The 21823-nt window shown below is 41.3% G+C and overlaps 1 protein-coding gene across 1 annotated transcript in view; it reads right to left on the bottom strand.

Annotated features, from left to right (window-relative positions):
• Positions 1–4451: 4451 nt before the first annotated feature.
• Positions 4452–21823, bottom strand: part of dlgap2a (discs, large (Drosophila) homolog-associated protein 2a) — a 52612-nt gene continuing 35240 nt past the window's right edge. The window contains exons 6-11 of the mRNA XM_070919779.1: positions 15795–16180; positions 9357–9445; positions 8770–9209; positions 8531–8622; positions 4834–4986; positions 4452–4658 (exon numbers count right to left, since the gene is read on the bottom strand). Coding sequence (XP_070775880.1) covers positions 4452–4658; positions 4834–4986; positions 8531–8622; positions 8770–9209; positions 9357–9445; positions 15795–16180 — 1367 coding nt within the window. The remainder of the gene's footprint in view (positions 4659–4833; positions 4987–8530; positions 8623–8769; positions 9210–9356; positions 9446–15794; positions 16181–21823) is intronic.

The raw sequence follows: 21823 nt of genomic DNA, 5'->3' as shown, positions 1-21823 counted from the left end.
TGGTGGGTGACTAGCTGTTAAATTACCATAACTCTTTAACTGAAAGATCACCACAGTTGCTTTCTGACAAGCGAGGAATCCTCCAATGCTCACAGTATCACATGCACACCACACAAGTCAACCAAAAGGGATCCGACATAAAACACCCACTGAAATAAGTTTCAACAAGAAAAACACAAGATTGCTTTTGTAACAGGAGGCCTCTTACAGCTGTTCCTGTGTGTTCAAACCTATTTGGACAAAAAAACAGTGAAAAGGTAAAAAAAAACAACAACAGCTTTTCATAGATTGAAAATGACTTTCACTGGGAGGCAAACTTGACCCAGCCATTACAGCAGAGAGATTTTCCTCATAGTTTAGAGAAGGGCTCTGAGAGAGTCTCAGGAGTGCCAACGTTTTGTTTTTTTTCCAAAAAAACCTAAAAGTACGATTTCTGCAAGCCCAGTTCTTACCTCTAACTGTGGGTGTAAATTTACCAAAGTCTGTGTCTCTATTGCTCAAATCCTTTTCAAAATGTTCCGCTCCCTCGTGACTTCTGACACTGATTCCACTATTTGAAATAGTTTGTTTATGGTTCAACTAAAGAAAAAAACGGTCTCATTGCAATTATGTCAATGCCTCTTGGAGGAGTGAGAGATATGCTTTAAACTGAACCAAAGGTGGTAGACACACTTCATTTTTTTCACAGCCCTAATCAATTTGCATAAGGGAGAAACTCCTCTGTTGTCTCACTGGCAGCCTTCAGTGAAACTAGCCGAGCACAGACTGATAGAAATATGTGTAGTGCTGATGCTTAAGTTCTACAGTGTAGGCCACTATTCAGCAATAAATGTATCAACACAAGCTTTGAAGGGCCTTGGAGGCTGTTTGCTTGATCTCACAGAGGACCCGAAATCTTACATAAGCTGCTTTGCTTAGTCAAAGGCAGGCTGAAAAATACCCAGCGCAGCGCCTAGCGATTCTCACAGAACAGCCTTCCAGCTACACAACAGCATACAACACCAGCAGTTTGGGGCTCAGTGCGTAGCTCTCGTCTCCTCTAAGCCAGCATATGTCAGGCCGAGTCTGTCTCTCTCCCGTCTGCCTGCCACTGTGGCAACAGCAGGGGAACGTCTCTGCTCTGCCAAATGCCTGGCATCACACACCCCGATGCTTTCCAGAAACCCGCTGTCATACTGTTAAAGGTCCCTGCCTCTGCAATGAAAAAACAGCAGAATTATAGATGGGTGTGTTTTAAAAGGAACGTATAATCTAACACTCAGCCGTGGGCTATTAAAAGCCCAAACTGTAATTGAAGTATGGCACTGCATGTTTGAAACACTGTCACTCTACGCTGACTTTGGTTTCTTGGGTGATTTGTTAGACTAAATATATTTCTAAGCTCTCTGAAATGTATTGTCTGAGCTCTGCTAGACAACTAAACAATGTCTCATGTATTCTGAAACAGTGAAAGGTTGGTTTGAACACTAAGAAACAAACCACTATACTTGGGGTCACAATGGGTTAAGAGCCTAAATTCACATAGGTGCAAAGATGCATATGGATCAAACATTTGGATTGTATTTGATCAAAAATACAATCTGTAGCACAAAAAATGAAAATATATGCTATGGTATGGTACCTAAAATATGTTACAAGAGAGTGCTGATGACATAGGGACAATGTGTACATGTGTGCGTATATGTGTGTGTTTGTGTGTGTGTGAGAAAGAGAGATGCAGGTCAGGCCACAGTTGGGTAGTAATAGGGAAATCAAGTCACACTGACCCCAGATTCACCCTCTCTTTTCTGAATATGTCAGCACTGCGCTACAAAAACAAGACACACACACACACACACACACACACACACACATATCAACAAAACACACATGCACACAAAATATTCAAATCCAGAGAAATGTACTTTGTTGTTATACTGCTATATGATAAATCTCCCTGGTCCTACCCATAATGAAGCCAGGCACACTGGCACAATCACGCAACCAAACATTTCTAAGTCATAAAAATAGATTTTTTTAAGTGACGTATCGATCAGCTGACAGCGCATTGTGTTGCATTGATTGTTTGTCTAGTGCTGTATTTATTACATAAAAAGCAGCACCATTTAGTTGGTTGATTATCCAAAGTTTTTTTTTTTTTTTACCAATAGACTTCAGTCTTTAGGTCAGTGATTTGAATATAACATTGGCAACGCAATGAAGAGTGACGTTCAAGTTACTGGCACCAAAGTTTGATAATGAAGAGCAGCATAATTCTAGCTTTTTTCTCAAGATGAGTTTACCTTTATGAGCAATTTACTTACAACCACCTGGAAGTAAATTCTAAGACCACTACAGACTCTTAACCAAGGCCCAATAACTTCAGGTTTTCCACCTTCACATCACACACCGCACGGACTGCACCAGCTATTCGTAAATGCATTGCTAAGTTTGTGTGTAAAATCCGTCCTATGTTCTTAGTATCTACTGGCTAGTTTCAAATGAGTGATTTACTACATGGGGTTGTAGAAATATATGTTTCAGAGTTAGCAGTATTCATGTTGTTTAGAAAGAGTTGGAAATGCTAACACATTTAGCCTGCACGTTATTAGCATACCGTTGAGTAATTTGAGGTGTGTTATTTTGTTGACATGTAATTTAAAATCTTTACAGTTTACATCCTTATTAGAAGACATACTAATAAGGAACAAGTGTCAGGTCAGATATATTCCGTCAAGAATGTGTTTGTGTGGTTTTAGTTTAGTTAGGCTCTAAGTTTGAAATTACGAAGAGCTGGTGCCATTGGTGCATCTCAACGTTGAGGTGGGAATCAAAGGCAAATAATATATGTAGCTAACTACATCATGTTGTGACAAAATATCACACACAGGTCTACACAGCCACAGACAGTTATTATCCTAGTCCTCCATGTATTTCCTCTCAACAGGAGACAGGAGTTTTAGTTATTTGGGACTTGCTGCTTGCATCCCTCTGGAATGCCTTTGCCCCAATTTAGTTTCATTATTTCCCAGCTTTTCCTAGAGGGAGAGAATGCAGTTAGGATACTGCTTCGGGTGACTTTCAACAACACAGAACTTTTCAAGAAATATGAAAAAAAAAAAAACAACCTTTTCTTGGATTAAAGAAACTAGTATGCAGATATTTTGTTTTTGGCAGTTTTTCTATCACTCCTCATTAATTGTGGCTGAGGGCGCTACTTGAAAGGGCCTGAGAGAAGTATATTAGATGAAAACACAGCAGTATGGTTTTGTGTGTGTGTGTGTGTGTGTGTGTGTGTGTGTGTGTGTGTGTGCGTGTGTGTTCAAGCCACTGTATGTATGCAACAAATCTAGATTTATCAAAAGCAATAGAGAGGGCAGGCAAGCAGTGGACATGAGGGAAAAAAATATACACAATGAATATTCTTCCCGCTCACAATTCAAAAATACAACAGTACTATTGTGAACTTGGGTATGTACATTTCCCTTGGAAATAGAGAGAATTGTAATAAGTGCATAAGTGCATTTGTCTACACATTTTGATCTAAGGAGTTACACAAACCTTCATAGTTTTTTTCTACTGCATTGACATAATGGAAATGTTGGCACAAGACTTGCATGTTTTCAGCTTCAAGTAAATGTCAATATTTGAAAGTTGGCAACAGGAACATGAGATATATAGGAAAGTTGTTTTGAAATGTGCATGTTAATGAGCTGACAGATGTCATTCTTCCACCAATCCAGACCATGAAAAATGTTTGACTACAACCAGATTGGGTAGAAAGCTGCATTTTTCAACACTGACCAGTCCAGAGCTTATAAGGGCTGCCTGAATAACCTTGAATGGGTGATCAGTGCCACATGCACATAGTTGAGGTATTTCAAGCATTGGCACTTTTAAAAGTTTTGAACTTACAACAATTTTGTGATATTTAGCTTGTAATTAACATTTACCCCCAAAAAGACCAGAGAAACAAAAGAAAGTCATAACGTAATCTTAAATTATTGAAAAATACTGAAGGGTTACTAACTTTTTTTGAACAACTTGAAACAAATTAATTTCTCTCATTTACTCTTTTTAGCTCAAAGGCCTGGTTGCTGGTAGGTTTTCAAAGCTGCACTTTTTAAATGGCACTTTGCAAATGCTGAAAAACTACAGACATACCCATCCAGGGATATTGGATGAGAGAGCTTGTAGGCTGGGTATCATGATCACCAGCAAACCAAGGAGAAACCCAACCAACCCATGTCAGACATACATTTCTGCTAACACTTAGTGGCAATGGGAGAAGAGGCTTGGCACATCCTACAGACCAATGGTATTGGCGATGGGCTCTGAGGATGGCTATCGAGATCAGACAACAGATGGATAAAGGAAGAGTAGAGAGAGTAGCAGTCTAGAAAAAAGGCTAGTTTTAAAGTTGTTTGAATGTGGGAGCAGGGAGGAGTGTTGGCCCCCCGGACCCTATCTTCTCAAAGTCTAGTCTGAGCCTCTGGAATATAGATCTCGATGCTGTCTGCTCGCTCCGAGGCTGAGTTCTGCCGGAAGGAGGCTGCCCGCTTGGCGGCCATGAGCCGCCGCCGGGCCTCCTGCCGGTGCCTGTCTGGGAGGTCCAGGGATTTCTCCCTCGTCATCACACTCCTCTGTCGAACTGTCTTCTTTGGTACGGGAGCTGGTGGCTTTAGGAAGAAGAGAGAATAATTAAGGGGTGTTCGTACAACTTCAACAATGTGGTACTTCAACAATGTGGTACTTCAACAATGTGGTGGGGACTACACTGATCGAAAACACAAACAAACCCAGTGTTCAAGATTACAACTTATGTTTACTGACAGTGCCAAGGTGATCCCTCACCTTCTTCTCTGGGCTGTCTACGGGCCTCCAGTTGTTGTTCTTGATCTGCTGCAGCTGGTCAAACTTCACGGTCACATCGTCGATGGAGAGCTGCAGTAGGTCCCAGAACCCAGCCAGGTCCTGAGAGGTGGGCCGCGGCATGGCACTGGGGTCCTATGAGAGACGCAGGTGAGAGGAGTTACAACAAAGACAACATTAATGTCTGTGGTGACATTAAGTAAAGAGCCAGATTGTTGGTTCAGTGCCTGCAGTCCCTAGTCACTAGTTGTACTTCAGCTTAGATCCACTAGATGTCCTTATCAGACTCAAAACAGGCATGAACACAAGTTTTGGGGGATTTTGGTTTTATTGAGGGATAACAACTTGTGATGGAGACCAAGCCTGTCTTATCTCCATGAATGAGCTCAGAAACAATAAACTGCCTTTGTCAATTCAGCTCTGTTCATCACTCGATTACTGACATGAAAGAAACATCAGATTGAGGAGGGCATCATTGTCTCTGCAGCGGGCCTGCAGATGCTGAGGGTTTTAATGACTCATGAGATTATGCGCTAATACTTGATGTTCATAATAGAAATGAGAAAATTTTAAAAATCAAAATTTCTGCTTGCAGACTTAGACGTATAGATATGAACAGGGATGCTTGAAAAGAAAACACTTGAGTGGTTTGGTTAGTATAACACACCAACACATCGGAGGCAATCAGTTAATGTTGAGTATGACGAGTCAATACAAATATATGAACCATGACTATGCATGTTATCAGAAGAACTACACCCACCTACATTACCAAGTAGCTTTATATGCTCTCAAGGAAACAAAGTTTATGGGTCACATTGTCAAAGGGCAATACTTTGTGAACATTTGTAGTGCAAAATATTTGAATTTCCAAAGCATTTCCCCCACAGACTTTAAATGTATGCAAAAAAAAACTCACTGTGACTCAATGTGACTCACATTTTGTTCAGGAGAGTTGTACAATTTATTCAGGATCTTTTATACAACATGGTGCTAATAAATATCAAAGTCATGGGGTTGCTTTCTGTGTGGACATTTAAGAGGCAACGCTGAATACATGCACGAGTGCATTTTTTTTTTCACTGTGACTAAGAAACCAATTACTGAGGAAATCAGTTATTATAAAGGTGTTCATGGGTTTCAGTTAAATGTCATTCAAACCTTTGAGACCTCTGGGTGGGCTTCAGGTGGCGCTCCCTATGCAATGAACCTACTGTACGCTGTTGTTGCACATAATGCTTTGATTATAAATGCAACTAATTGTACTTGAAATAGTACTGCAAAATACATATACGCAATTTAGGGCTGGCAGAACATTGAGATTATGTTCCCAACTATGTAGCACATTGTTAAATACACTGCACGGCAGAGTAAAGTGAATGCACATATGTTTGGTTTTTGATTTCTTCCAGTCTGTCTCAAGCCAACACAATCGGCAACTTAAACTGTGTCAGACCCCAGATCCCAGAAATTGTGGACCTCCTTCAACAACACATCTGTGATGGGACGTGTCAACTTGATAACCCCGGAGACATTCCCACACTCACTCACTCTAAACCTTGTGACATTTAGATTAGGTGCTGCTGTCTGACGGTCCAATAGATTTACAGTATGATGGCACAATGTGGCATTATGTCTTCCCATACAACCCTGTTTCTACAAGAAATATACCAAAGAGGTGCAAAACGGTATTTGATTTTGACTTAAAACATCCTGTAAAAGCAAAATGTTATGGCATCACAAAAAACAATGAAAAACACCTTTTATTAAGCTCCTTCCTTAAGCTACAAATCATTGTTGTCAGATGACTTTAGCCAAACTGCACATCAGTTTAGCAAACTGTGTCAGTGATAAAACTGTGTCAGTGATACTGAGATTAAAGTTTACAGTAATCTTATTTTACTTACACTTACACATCCTCTAAATTTGCATAATATTCCAATACAGAGTCTAAGTTTTGCTTTGATATATCTGCCTCGTATTTTGAGATTAGTATGATTCTCTTTTGTACAGCAAAATAATTTATCTGAATGACTTCATATTTCAAATATCATACTATGCATCATGTAAGGTAAACTGAGAACAGATAACTCGTCTGTTATCTGTAATTACTGAGGGGGTGCCTCAGCACCTCATCAGCTTCATGCTGACCCCTGAACTTGTGATGTTCTGCAAACCGTCTCCCAAGTCTTAAGGCTTGAAATATCCAGAGCTGGCAGATTTAGGTGGAGTCAGTGAGTTTTAAGCCCCGGCTGTGTCAGTGTACGCTTTTAATCCTGGAGCTCCTCCACGCACACTGTTTGTCTCTCTTTTAGAGCATTTTTAAGTCAAGCTTTATGAAAGTTGATGCATGAGGTAGAGAGAAGCAGGCTGATGAAACACAACTAGACATTTATTCAACAAACGAAACCAAAGTATGAAGTGAATATTGTTCCATATGCATCTGTCAGGTGGAGAAATGCTGCAGCTTTTTGTAATGAAAATGTTGTTAAGTAAACTTGCATAATACGGAGCCCTTCAGTGGGACAGAGTGCTTGTCTTGGTCTAAAAGGCTGGTTCACTGTATCTAATCCCCATGCAGCTCCCGCTCACCCTGAATGAGCAGTTTCTGCTGCACATTGCAAAAACAACAACACTATCTCTCATAACTCCGCACCAACTTCATTTGAAATATTGGGTACTTGACTTGGATCAATAAAAGGAGTTGTGAACAGTGCAAGAAAAATATGAGGCAGAAATCCCTGACCCTGTGCGTGTTCCCGCACTGGATGAGCAATAGTCTGAATATTGGGGTATATTTACTGTAAACCCAGGTTTGGCTCAGCCTGACAATACACCCATCCACGCTCATGTATTGTTCATTCAAAAACGTTCAGGTCACATATAAATGTGCTAGATAGCTATTGATTCTCAGGGTTGTAGCGTTCTGCAATCAATGATATTCGGGGAGCTTTGATTCAGTTTGTTAGTGCCGGCTAAAGCATTAAATGTGTATTGAAGGTCGGAGAACAAAGGTTGTGAGGACACACAAAGGAGTGTGGAAGCCAGTGGTTTTGGTTCACTCTGCAGCAGCATCATTTTTCTTCCCTCACTTAAAAATGATGCATATAGAAAAAAGTTGAATTGAGTCTCATTATTTAAATCCTGTTTATTTACGAATGGGCTACAGAACAGGGTTTGACTGTGTTGCCATGAAAATAACAAAATCTGACTTTTCTGCTAAGAGTGAACAATTATTTATACATTGCAATATGGGAGGAAATGGATAACATATTGGTGTGAATAATGAAAATGGCAGCTGGTTCGTTTCTCCCACATTTATCTCTTTTAAAACTTCTTTCCACCCTTTTCTCTTTGCAGTATGTGTTACCATTCATGGATAATCATACACAAATTATGTCCCTAAATATGTCCCCACTGTCCCTAATTGTCAATGACTGTGCGTAATTATGTAGATGTGATGGCACATTGCAATAGTATTGTTTCTGTTGTTTCTATTGTTATTAGTGACAAAGATAATCATATTTACTAAACTAAATGTACTGTGATCATATAAGACAGAAAAATGTAGTTTGGACGATGAAGCAATTCAGACAAATCTGAACCACAAACACACACACACACACACACACACACACACACACACACACACACACACACACTCTGATAGGTTTCTTACCAGGTTTTGCTGACACAGCCAGTAGAATTGCTGGAATTTCTGAGACATGAGCAGCTGAGCGCTTCCCACTGCACTCCGGATTTTGCCTAGGACTGAAACACACACACACACACACACGCATATCAAGTACAACACATACAGTACAGTGCCATACATTCAGTGCAGAACATTTTAAAAAATCCATCTTTCAATCTGCCTGCACAGTCAGACATATATGAAGCTTTCAGCATAACACTCACTTTCCTCTGACAGGTCATTCTCTTCAGCTTCTGCCTCCATCTCCTTACACCAGCCCTCCATCCTCTTGGTCTCTGTGTGGAGGAGTTGCATGAACCAGCTTCCATCCCTCCTCAGGGAGGGGGACGCCCTGCCTGACTCGCCAGACGAGACGGCGCTCTCCCTTGGGGAGGGGGGTTCCAGCTGCCAGGTGGTCTCGCTGGTGGTCTCCCTAGGGCTGGGGGGTTCAGTAGGGGTACGGTAATCCTCGCGGTAGCTGAAGAGCCCCTGGGTACGCACGGTTCGCACCGCCCCGTACTGGGTGGGCGTGCTGGGCTCTGAGTGACGCTGGAACCCCCCACCGAACTGCAGGCCCTTGTCCTCCATAATAGGGAAGCCCTCCAACTCCATGTCAGCCTGCACAGCTGCAGTGACACTGTTGGAGCGTTTGAACCTGCCCTGTCTGAGGTAGGAAGACACACACTTATCCACACAGGCCACAATGGCAAATAATGGCAGAGACAATGGGACTATTGTTCATAACAGTGAGGGCAAACATCAAAGATTGAGGTTTCTTAATGAGCTTTAAATCCCAGAACCAATATCTCACCCTTTCTTGTTGTCCTCCACCTGGATCCCAACAGAGTGATACTCCCGCGAGCCTTTGCTTTCAGATTCAGAGTCCGTGGCAGCTTCCACCTAATGCGAAGAAATGATACAAAACCAAAAGTGCTTCTCATTATGTGAGCCTGCATTCCCCGGTGCTTCTGGGTTTATTGGTTTGGGACTGGGCAGAGCACCTTAACTGTACACGGCCTGTCAGAAAGTAAACATTGCATGATTTATGGACGCAGCAAAGGCAACAAGACTGAAGAGGTTTCCTGCCGAGGATTTTAGGTTTCTACGGAAATTAATCCCAAAAAATGAAGGAGGATGTGCTGCATGTTACATTACACGCTATATAATGTCTAAAAAAGTTCATTTTAGTTATAAATGCTCATGGTTGACTGGGATTTTTGTAATATTTATAATATTGTATTGTCTCATTAAACTGTTGAGTGCTGTCTTGAAAATGACTTAAGTATCACCTCAGCACCACATATGTGTAAATGGTAAATGATCTCACTTATAAAGCACTTTTCAACCTTCACGGTTCCCAAATCGCTTTACAGCTAAGTCTCATTCACCCATTCACTCACACATTCACACACCAATGTCGACCGAGCTGCCATACAAGGTGCTGGTCTCCATCGGGAGCAACTTAGGGTTCAGTGTCTTGCTCAAGGACACTTCGACATGACGGGGGCAGCCGGGGATTGAACCCCCAACACGCTCTAACCAGCTTCACCTCCCGTGCGACAGTGCTAACCACTGCGCCACCATGCCGCCCGATGCTATATCTCTCAGATACAGGTCATAGGATTTATCACAGCAAATACACAGCACACAAAGCAAAAAAGGAAGGTATGGAGTATTTTTGTGCTATAATTCTTAATCATGAAACTGTTTTCCCCCAGTAGGCAGGATTCCTCTAGGTTTAAGCTGCACTAATCAATATTTTTATATGAACAATGGGTCAAATGATGTGTGTAATGGGAAGGAGCACACACACACACAAACAAAGCTTTTTAGAGTGTTTCAGCTCACAGGCCACAACTTTACTGTTTCTGTTCACTCACACCACCCTAATCAGCATCCTCACTGAACACAGGCAGTGTTACAGGTAGTGATAAAGCTTTGTGGCGCAGGATTGAAGTTCTTCCATTAAGTTATTAACTGTTTCACAACACAAATAACTGTCAAAACGCTCAATACTAAAGTTAGGCGGTCTGAATTGGTCTTTGTCAAGTAGCTTGTCACAGCTGTGTCACCATAGTTACACAGTGACAGATGGGGCAACATCAGTGGATATTATTGGATGGGAAGGAAGAGTGACTGATAATGATCCTGCCTGCCCCTGCATGGCTGAGGTCCTGATCCAGCCGCCCAGGCTCAGAGACTCTTTATCGCTGCCTGCACCACTCCCCGGAGCCCCATGTTTTACTGGCTTTATGGAAACCCTGTCAGTGCTCACCATTTTTGCTACGCTTTTCTATCTGTCACTTTCCCCTTGTTTCTCCAATGGCTCATCTCTTTCTTGTTTAATTTCTTTGCTTTCACTTCTCTCTTTGTCTGGCGTTCACATTCTCCTGCTGGCTTACTATCACAATCTTTTTCTTTTCTTTTGCTGTCTTAAGCCTTTCTTTGTCTTTTCTGTTTCTTCTTTATGCCCACTGAGCCTTTTATTACCGTACTGTACCAGAAATGGTCTGAAAATCAAAAGTTTAATGGTACAGAGTGGCCGGATACAGAGAGAGATGTATGGTCGCTGTCCAATATTTGGTTTATGACCAAATACCTGAAAAGCGAATCACATTCCCATTATCCTCGGACGTGCTTTGGGTTTTTGTGCTAATTCGAAAATGTTAACAAGCTAACATGCTAAAGATGGACAACATGGTAAACATACCTGCTACACATCAGCATGCTGGTATTGTCATTGTGAGCATGATGTTAGCACTGCTAAGTACAGCTTCAAAGAGCGGCTAGTGTGGCTGAAAGGTATATTTGCGTATATTCATATAATACCAGGAATTTCACGCCTGCCTTTTCCACCAGAATGACTCCAGGAGTCATCCGGAAATGTCCGTATGAGGCCTTTAGAGCATCTTACACTCATAAATCTTCAGCTCAATGCTGTGTTATGTGTACGAGAGTGAGTCAAAGGCACTGGTTCAAAATAAGGCGTGCCTCTGTTGTGAGGAAATGTCAACCCTACCTTTGGTGTAGAGTGGTCAGTATTAAAGCTGGAGAGTGACATTTTTGGAGGGCCATTTTGTATTCTGTCATGCCGTTTGGGAGAAGCTGTTAGCGGGGAGGAAATGAGTGTGGAGCAGCTTGCCGAGGTGACCTCCATTACTTTGTGTTAGAAGCAGAGCAAAGTCCACCTCATGAAAAGAGAATGAGTTTCATGTCTGTGATGGATGAGGACTGAAGGAAGACAAACCATCCAGGAGGCTGGGAGAGTTATTTCCAATAGGGTTACCTACCCTGAAGATGTTTTGGTACATAGAGATACGCCGGTGTGCACCCACACACACACACACACACACACTGCATCAGTAATCACAGTCACAACGTCAGCACAGGTGTGGAAACTGTGAGCATCAGCAAAACGTTGAACAGAGCTACTGTGCCTTTCATCCAAAACACACAAACACCACCTGGTGACTTTTCACAGTGACTGTCTTTAAGGTTAAAAGCTATGACATCCTCCTTCGTACAACCTCATTATGGCTCCAATTAAAACTATTTTTGTAAATAAATCAATCAGTGCTTAAGAAAACAAACATGTCTCAGCATAGGGCAGCAAAAGGTTACCCAAGGTGACAATAAAGTGGCCCTGGAGGACTACAGGGAGTCAAGACAATGTCACATCCACAAATTCAAAGATCAAAGGTTAGAAATACGTTGTCCTCCTGTAAGATAGGGGTGTCTAAGATAGGAAATGGTAAATCAATACAGAGGGCGGCTAATTCAGGTTAATTACACTTCCAGTAGTTGGTGAAGCAGACTGATTGGCCATATGATATGATGTCGATGCAACTGAAGCGGTATGCAATATAGACAAATCAATAAGAGTTGCCTGCTGCAACACATTATTGTCATCTCATGTAGCTACTGGAATGGTCGCTATTAACAAAGTGGCAGGCAACAATACGGCCTACGAATGGAAAGTAAAGGCAACATTATTTTGCTCCGATGGATCGGATTCTAACAATTCTGCCACCAGGTGACTCACACTGTATGTTAGAGCGTTGGATTGAGTGTACATCATGAAGAAACATTTTTTAATGATTTTAATTCTTTTTAAGTTTTTTATTATTTATGTTTTTTGTATGTATTGGAGCAGCTCTCTCAAGGAAATTGCTCTGCAAATCAACTCCTGCTTACAAACTCAACTAACTAAAATTGAATTAAAATAACTAACTCTGTACCAGTGTAAATTGTTATATCAAAAATGTGTAAAACTTATTTAACTCAAGTTAAATAAAGCATTTCTGTTTTATTTCTCAGCATGAAGGTCTAAATGCTCTTTTAAAGCCTTCTTCATACTGCAATGAATACAATTCTGGCGTAGAATAACTAAAGTATAAATGTGTTTATTCTAAAAGTAGTCAAAATAAAATATATTGAGTGTAAATGTCTGGATATGAAAAAACCATATGTACATTTTTTTTAACTCTAGAATGTAAATCCTCCTCCACCAGGTTGATAAAACTACCGAAGTTGTGTGTGAACATGTGGTGTAACAACTTCATAATACTACGATGTTCTGACAATCAAATGGACACTCAAAGTGGTGGTGGGTTGAAGTCCCTGGGACAGTTTTTAACGAAAAGCTGCCCTCATTTTTGTCCGTCTTGGATGTTTCTGTAAATGCAGACCTTTAAGGCACCTGCATTGACAATCAAAAGTGCTCAGGACTCTGCACACATCACTAGAGCCAATTTGAAAGCCAATATAATTCTCTGTCGCTCTCACTCACATACATTTAGTATTCATCATAGTATTCATTCATTCATACATTGGCTTCTCCTTCCTTAAATCAACCTTCACTTCCTCTCAACAGTGAGTACTAACAGTGTCCTGCTCTTTCCGCTCCACACTTATCTCGCCTGTATTCCCCTCTGTTGGTAATGAATGAGCTAAAGCTGCATGTGTGCTGATTTGGAAAGATGGTGCCCGCCGATTGAGCATCACCCACTGTGAAGTTTGGTGAAGCATGGCGATGAGGTTTTAATGTTGCAGTTCTGCTATTTAAAATTAGCACCGCTCAGCGTGGTTAGGTGCCATGATCATCCCCAGATGACTGACTCTGACCCTGAACACAGGAAACAGAAACTATAAGTAGTGTATGTGTGTGTGGGGTAAAGTAGAGTCATCTGCTCATTGAGTGAGTGGTAAGGTGGTGCAAGTAAGACAGTGAGTGAGGAAGTCCTACGATCAACTGCGAGTCAGGGAGTCAACACTTTGGGGACAGAGTGAATGAACTAGTGTTTTGCATGTGAGTGAGTCAATCACTTTGTTTACATGAGGCAGGAAATGAATGTAACCTGGTAACTGTGAAACCTGCTTTTACATTCAGTTCCCCCCTCACCTTCTATACTTTTGAAACAAGGCTGGCATTTTACATGTATGAGTGATTATTGATGATGGCTCAGATACAGGCTACACTGATACAGGCTCTGTCTACAGTCTGCTCTTTAGACAACAGGCTTATTTAAACATATCTGTTTTAGCTTCAGTTTAAATTTTATGACCCAATATGCCCAACAAACAAATATTTTTTTTACAGCTTAGGGTGGATGGCCATAGTGCAACTGTAACTTGATCAAAGTTTGAATGTAGTGACACTGTTTGACCCATCCATCCACCCCAGGCACCTCCTTACATGGACTTTGTGGCTCTTTATACTACATCACCTGAATACGCTGCATTTGTTCACTGAAATAAATGGGTGATAACCTTTTTTCATTAAAATGCAATCGTGCCACTGGCACACATGTACAAACCCTGTTAGAAATATAGTTCAAGTTTCTTCAGCAGAACTTTAGCTGTGTTAACCAGGTTTCTCTTAATCCCTCACCTTAATTAAGGAGGTCACGTTGTTCCTTGTTTACATGCAGTTTTATGAAGCATGTTTCTGCAGGAAGCCAACAGTGACCAGGTAAATCAGGATAAATTACTGTACATCATTTTAATATGCTGCTAGAACTAATGTGTTGCAGGCTATTTTTAATTGCTCCCATTTACACATTACAGTGAAATGTAATGTCTGGGCAAAACTTGCTGCAGGATATTCTCTAAGTTTGGATGTGATACAACGCAGCGGGTGCAGCGGGATCAATTGACTTTGAAGGGATCATTTATTCGCTGGCTGACTCCCCGATGGCAACATCTGACAGTCAATGGCTTCAGTGTAATTTGGGTGTTAGACCGATCTCCAGCCAAAGAACTCTCTTAATATCATCTGAAAAAAACACAGCAAATTACCCTTTAAGGTGTGCTTAATTTTTACTTTTGCAAGAAACTTGAACAGCACCCAACGACATTCAAACACCTTCCACAGTGAGATTAATGAAGTGGTCTGCTTTTTCTTTTCTTAAAATATTTGAAAGGTCTTAAAGTTCAACTTTGCGCTGGACTAAGCAAATTGGACAGTCAGCAGACAAGGGAGTGAGTGCGTGAAGGTATAGATCTATGAGTGGGAAAGAGAATAAAAATTGAGTAAATGGCTTAAAGCTTTACGGGGAAAAGACTAATAGAAGAAAGTAAATGTGGCCGAGAGGAAATGATGATAAAGCGGGGTTGAGGGGGTGAGAGCTGAACTATATGAACCAAGAAGAATACAGGAAAGAAAATGACTACTATGCAAAGAGCAAGAGAAGATACCGACAATGACTTTCAAATTCTCAAATTCACACAGTAGCTTTGATATTGTGCTTTGATAAAAATGCTACGAATGGCCCTGATGTTATAGTATGAGCTGCACATTCCTCACTCTTTGTCGTTTACTCTGCAACTGAAGATCAACAACACCAGAACCTCAGCTGGTATCAGAGAATGACGAATCCAAGATAAGATCACACAGTCAGACGTAGAGAGAGACAAAGAGAAAAAGAAAGAAAAAGAGAGAGAAAGAGAGAGAAAGAGAGAGAAGGGGCGAGGGAGCGTGAAGATTGTGAGATTGGAGAGAAAGAGAAATAGGTATAGTAAGTGGGGAGGGAGGGAATCAACCATGGCATGAACTGCCGTTTACTAAAACCTGCTCCAGCATGAGTTGAATCTTAATTGATGGATTGCAGTAAGATGACTCACTCTTGCTATTTTTAGCTGTTTTAAAGAAAGCAGTGTTTCTGACGGATGTGTGTGTGTGTGTGTGTGTGAGTTTTAGTACTCACTTGATCGTATATGAGATCTTTTATACACTTAGAGACAGACTAACCTGTATCCCTATAGAGGATCGAGGTGTCTTCAAGTACTCCTCAGCCTTGGACACCAGAATGGCCTTGTCGCAGGTGAGCACCGAGCTGTGGCTGTCTGTGGACGGGTGTCTTTTTCCAGCCATGACTCCAGCTGCCTCCATGGCTATGGTCACAGCCTTGGTGCTGTCCAGGCTGTCGTTGGAGTTATAGAGGGCCCTGCCCTGGCCCAGCCCCAGGCTGAGGCCGTCAGGGGCCCACATCCCCCCATGAGGGTGCCTCCCGTCGTGGTAGGCGTCCTGGGTGGACTCGGTGCTGCTCTGGGCCGTGATGGAGATGAGGGGTTTGGAGGTGGTGCGGGGTGGGACCGGAGGAGGGGTCTTCTTGTAGTTGGGTGTGTAAGTGATGGCTGGAAAAGGTGGAAACACAAAATTATTTTAAAAATATATACATGATGCGCATGTGATATTATTGTGTCGCTGCCATTATAGAATCCTATAAATGCATTTGCGTAATCAAACTCAATTATTGTGATTAAAGTTTTCATGATTTGGCCAATAAGTAGATAATATATACATCTGTATAGTTCAGTCTGTAAAAATACTGTTCTAAGCCTGTTTTGTCCAAAGTGTCAAATATTTATTTCACGGCAACATGGAACACGTTATGTTATACATGTTAGAAGTTATCTAAGGGCACTTTTCATGACTTGGCGACAGTGGCAAGGAAAAACGCCCTTATATATACATATATGACAACAAGCTGATTAAAGTAAATATTTTACAGTGAATTTGCAATTAATATTATTGCTTAATTAACTTACTTTCATTTCTTAATGACCTCATTAGCATATGTGGTGAGCTAATATATCATGATGATTATGATGGGACATTAAGCAGCAGCACCATTTATTTCACAACATGATAAAATGCAGCTTGTTGTTAAATATGTATAAGCATAAGTTAATGGCAAACTTTGCGAGGTGGGTTTTATTTTTTGTACTTTTCTGTTGTTGATCATCTTATCAATCTACAGTAAGCTTCTGGCCAAGTGAGTGTTTTCTGTTCAAGAGATGTGTTTGTCTCTCCACGAGTGCACAAACCCTTACCTCCTCTTTTGTACTTTTGTAGTGCTCAGATAGATATTTTTTTTTTTAAATAATGAATAAGTCGACAGAGTTACAGAGAACATCAAAGTCTCTGTGACACGAGACACTCATCAGACATGGATGATGGTGAAAAACCAGAGAAGTAATCAACAGCATATGTGTGGAGGATCCTGGTGAGGAGGTGCTGCTCAAGGAAGCCTGACAACTCTCATCTTCTTATTCTGTCCATTTCATGACAGAAAGAGGGGGGATTACTTTCTTTCAAGTGCAAATGAGAATATGGACTTAATCCACAGAGAGATGGACTGACGAATGGGTCATGAACGCCTTCCAGGCTTTGACGTGTCTTTATTTTCAAGCGAGGCTTTGAGAGAGAAGCTAACTCGGTGTAGTTACAGGCTGAACCATCTGAAGCACGAGCTGTGTTCAGTGTGTTTGGATCAAAGCTGAGAGTGTGCCAGGTACCTCGGAGCCAAGAACAGAAGAAAAGAAAGAAGGCAGAGAGGAGGAACACTGAGTCACGCTGCAGGTTAAGTTATGGGTTATCGTTTTCCTTGACAAAGAGGCAAACCGTGTTGAACTCTGTGTTTCTGTTCCTGCCTTACAAATGCTTACATCACACAAAGCAATTAGGGAAGTCCTTATGAGACCAGAATCTGATCTATTTTGAGTTCTAATGAGCTGCACCCCCCACACAGGCCCCCAAAAGTTGTGGCGTACAATTAATAGCATTTCACCCTAATTGCATTGTAGCCTGAACAAAAACATTGTTATCTGAAACAAGACAATGATTTTCTTTTCGTTTGCAACCCTTTTTAGGAAGAGCATCATTTATGGTGAGAATAAAAACCCAGGGCTTCACCTCAAACCTGCAACACCTTTTGGCCTCTTCCTCACCCATATTTTGACTGTGTTTATAAATAGCCAGAGACGTCTGGTCTATGAAGAGCGTTCTGCTCCGGGGGCTTAATGACTCATGCTGCTGTCCATTCACAAAATTAACTTCTCATGGATGAAGGGATGCATTAGTGAAGAACAAGGAGGATGGGGGGAGACAGAGAAAAGAGGTGTAGAGGTAAGAGAGGGAACAGGAGGAGAGCGGACAGGAAGAGAGGGTGAGAGAGAGGGTGTGTGTGTGTGTGTGTGTGTGTGTGTGTGTGATAGAGGATAAATCAGGGAGCGAGGAGAGATCAAGGGAGGAAAGAGATGACCCATTCAGGAGGCATGATTCAGCAGGAGGACCAAAATAGAGCCATTATTAGCCAGCCAGTCGTGCAAAGGGGAGTCATAATTCTTGCGCCCATCTTGGCAGTGGCAGTGTTACTCAGCATTTAGATTTCATCTGAAGTGAACACAGCCAGAGTACACTCACTCACTCACTCACTCACTCACTTTCAGCAAAAACGTTGAACAATGTTCTGTGCTATGTACACCACTGTAACAGCAATGAAATGATTCACTATGATCTTACAGAATACGAAAAGAAAGCAGAGTGTGCAAGATTCAGGCGGAAAGCATGACCACGAGAAGTGTGTGGTCCATGAAGCTCAGGCAAGGCGGGTAACTGCCCCCGGTTCACTGGGTATTTTTCAGCTTCCAAAGAGAAGCCATGACAGAAAAAATTTGAGAACCAGTGCTTAATATGTGCTTAAATGGTGCATAATCTTTTTACTACTGGCATGCCCATGGTGCATAATGCTAAATTTAGTAGGGTTTAATCAAAAACTAAAACTTACACACGCACAAAACCTGTTTCTGGTTCTCTGTTTGCACCATAAGTGAACCATAGAATAACTTATGTTCCCTTACATGCAGGTGAGCTTTCAGGAAACAGTATGCACAGTGAGTACAGGTCAAAAAACGTATCAACAACAGAGGCATCTTTCGACGCAGCTAAATGTATTCAGTGTGAATACCCCATTTAATCTCTCTCTCTCTCTCTCTCTCTCACACACACACACACACACACACACACACACAAGTATAAACAACTACCACTGTGCCACTGAGGCTGATTAACGTGAGACACAAAGGCAGTGATTCAACCACTCCATCTCTGTTAGGACCTCTCTATCTATCAGAACTGGCTTGTATGCTAACATGGGGGTGGGGGGAGTTGAGCGATGTGTCGTTAAGAGTCTTTCTTCCCGATTGGATTTATCACTGTAAAGGAAATGCAGCAGTTTGTTTTGCAGCAGGCTTTTAAGGATATGTAAATGATCTGGAGGGAGGGAGGGAGAGGAAGATGGATGGTCAACTCCATTATTGGCGCTGTCGCAAGTGTTGCAGACAGGAACAATAAAGAAATTAATATAAAAATAGCCAACAATAGATAACAAAAACCAGACTGCGTGAGTCATTACTCAGACTTACTTAACCAACCCTGGATGGTTTGCAAAAGTTGTCCTGAGCGTTGTGATGAATCACTGAGAACAGAAACACTGTTTGCAACAAACAAAACACCCCTGTGGCAACAAATATAGTCATCTCATAGCCAGTTCCTCTTGTTCCGTGGATCAAGGACGTTCTTTTTTTCGCCTATAACGCCTCAGATGTTGCCCTGCTGTTCATGAAAGTCACACTGCTGAGTCTGTCTTTCAGTAATGGCTGCTGCAGTCAGTAATGGAGACACTCTCCTGCTGTTGCTGCTGGTGGCACACCGAATAGCATCTGCATGTCACCAGTGAGACGCATGTCTCTGTGTTCTTAACCTCACCCTTCATGAAAACAAAATGGCTTTTTGTCGACTAGATGGATTGCTAAAATGCACAACGGAAGCTAATAATAGAATCATCCAAAGGGCGGTGTGTGCGTATGCGTTTGTGTGCTCTTGTGATATTGCCGACTTTGGGATGGAGGGATGTTGGCAGGTTTCAGAAAGTGACACTATCATGAATATGTCAAGCGACAGAAGAGAAAGCACCGTCTCTCTGTCATGAATACAGTCACTCAAACAAAGGAGAAGGGTGGTTCAGAGTCGGGCGCAGTACAGGTGTAGTGGAGCAACTGTATCCTCCAATCAGTCTAGCTGCTGTAGAGTCAAGTGCTTCATGAAAAACTAAGAAATAACTGTGTCCTGAGCATTGTGCTCAAAACAAAGCAATGGTAGGACACTGGTCTCTGGTCAATTTGCATGAACACAGAGAGATAGGTCTTTTTAGTGTGACTGACTCATTTTTTATTCAATAAACTCCTAATTGCAAGTTAGAGTATCACTGCTTGTTTACTGCATGGAAACTTGTAGTTCATTACTCATGTAGTGGCCTCTGATGTCCACATTAGCTTTCTTTTCCTGTGAATGTGTGAGTAACTGCAGATACTCAACCGTATTTAAAATGTCCACAGGACAAACCCATGTTTCATTAAAATAACATCTCTCACATTGAAATGGAGCAATGGAGGATGTGCCAGGTAGTAGGATTACCTGGGGTTTGCTGGGGAGTCCGATCAATGCTGCAGGTGGAGGGGAGGCAGAACTGGATCCCTGGAAACAAGGGAGTGGGGTGGATATTCAGAAACTGGGCATATCTGCCCAAACATAAAGTACAATCTGTTTACATTACACAAGGCATATGCAGATGATTGGAGCCAGGGAGTAACTGCAGGCAATTAGGATCATCCTGCACAGTATGGATGTATAGCAAAACCAATCCTTTTGATCTACATTATTTTGCATCCTGAATTTCTATATTAGGGAGGCACACTGACTAGGAAGTCCATGTTTCAGCAGAGGACCTTGATCAGAGAGTGACTAAGCCAGTTTTAGATAGGGTACACGTTAAATACTTAACATTCATACAAATACTGTTTATTTCCCATTACTGTTTTCATCTAGGAAAGTTTTCTAGCATTACAGATCTCTGATGTTTATTGTATACCGTTTTCATACAGATGCAGTGACTTGTTTGAAGTTGGTGTCAGTAGGTCAACATGCAACATGCATCTATATTACCAGTCTGGTACGAATGGAGATTTTTGCTTAAAGTTCAAGTTAAATGTGGCTGACATGTTGTTAGATACCAGTATGCCACCTAAATTAAGGCATTTCTGATTTATAATAGGGTAAGACAATAAACACTCTCCCTTTGCAAGATTTTGTCTTAAATCAAGATAAAAAGTTCTGTTAAAGACTGCTAACAATGGATACAACTGATCATTGTGGGTTTAAGTGATAATCCAAACACATTTCTCGCCATATAATGTATGTGGCAAGTGCTTGGTGAAGTGAAAGATTATGAACGTGATCATTATATTTAGCGTTTGTTTAACCTTGTAACTGTAAAATGTTTCTGCAAAGGTTACCACCCTATTACACTCCCCTTAAGCTGTATGATGTTCATAATAAATGGAAATAGTACACAGAAAGCAATCCAGACAATTATGTAAACTGCAGTCGAGCAGTTCACGCATCTTGCATGCCATTGAGGTTATTGGCTTACTTGTACATCCTTTTAATTATATAACAGTAGACCTTGTGTTCTAATAAACACAAGATCAGCTAGCATGTCTAGTTTTCTCTGCAAAATCTACCTTCAATTAAGCAGAAATTTCACAACTACTCATCAGCATCATTCCCTCTGTTCCAAAGCTACCAGTAGAAAAATGGCCTGTTAATATAGGCCAATATCTTTAATTACATGACTGAATCCTGAAGCAGTTTATTTTCGGATTATATCTTATGAATAAACATAATGTCACTGCAGTGCAGATTAAATTATCTGCTACTTTTAGATAACAATTTTGCGAATGAAAAGTTAAACATGGAAGGGGTCCAAGGAGGAAAAGGGTGATGCACTTTATGCCGGTGAAATGAGCAAAATGAATACAACAATACAACCTAATCAACTTACCACCCCTTTGAAAACCTTTCAGATTCAGTCAATTTAACAAACTTTCATAAAGTGCTCTGCACATATTCAATTCAAAACAACACACAGGAAAATC

Source organism: Enoplosus armatus, chromosome 15 (genome assembly GCF_043641665.1).
Source record: "Enoplosus armatus isolate fEnoArm2 chromosome 15, fEnoArm2.hap1, whole genome shotgun sequence".
Classification (NCBI taxonomy): Eukaryota; Metazoa; Chordata; class Actinopteri; order Centrarchiformes; family Enoplosidae; genus Enoplosus; species Enoplosus armatus.
This window is presented reverse-complemented; position numbering and strand designations above follow the sequence as displayed.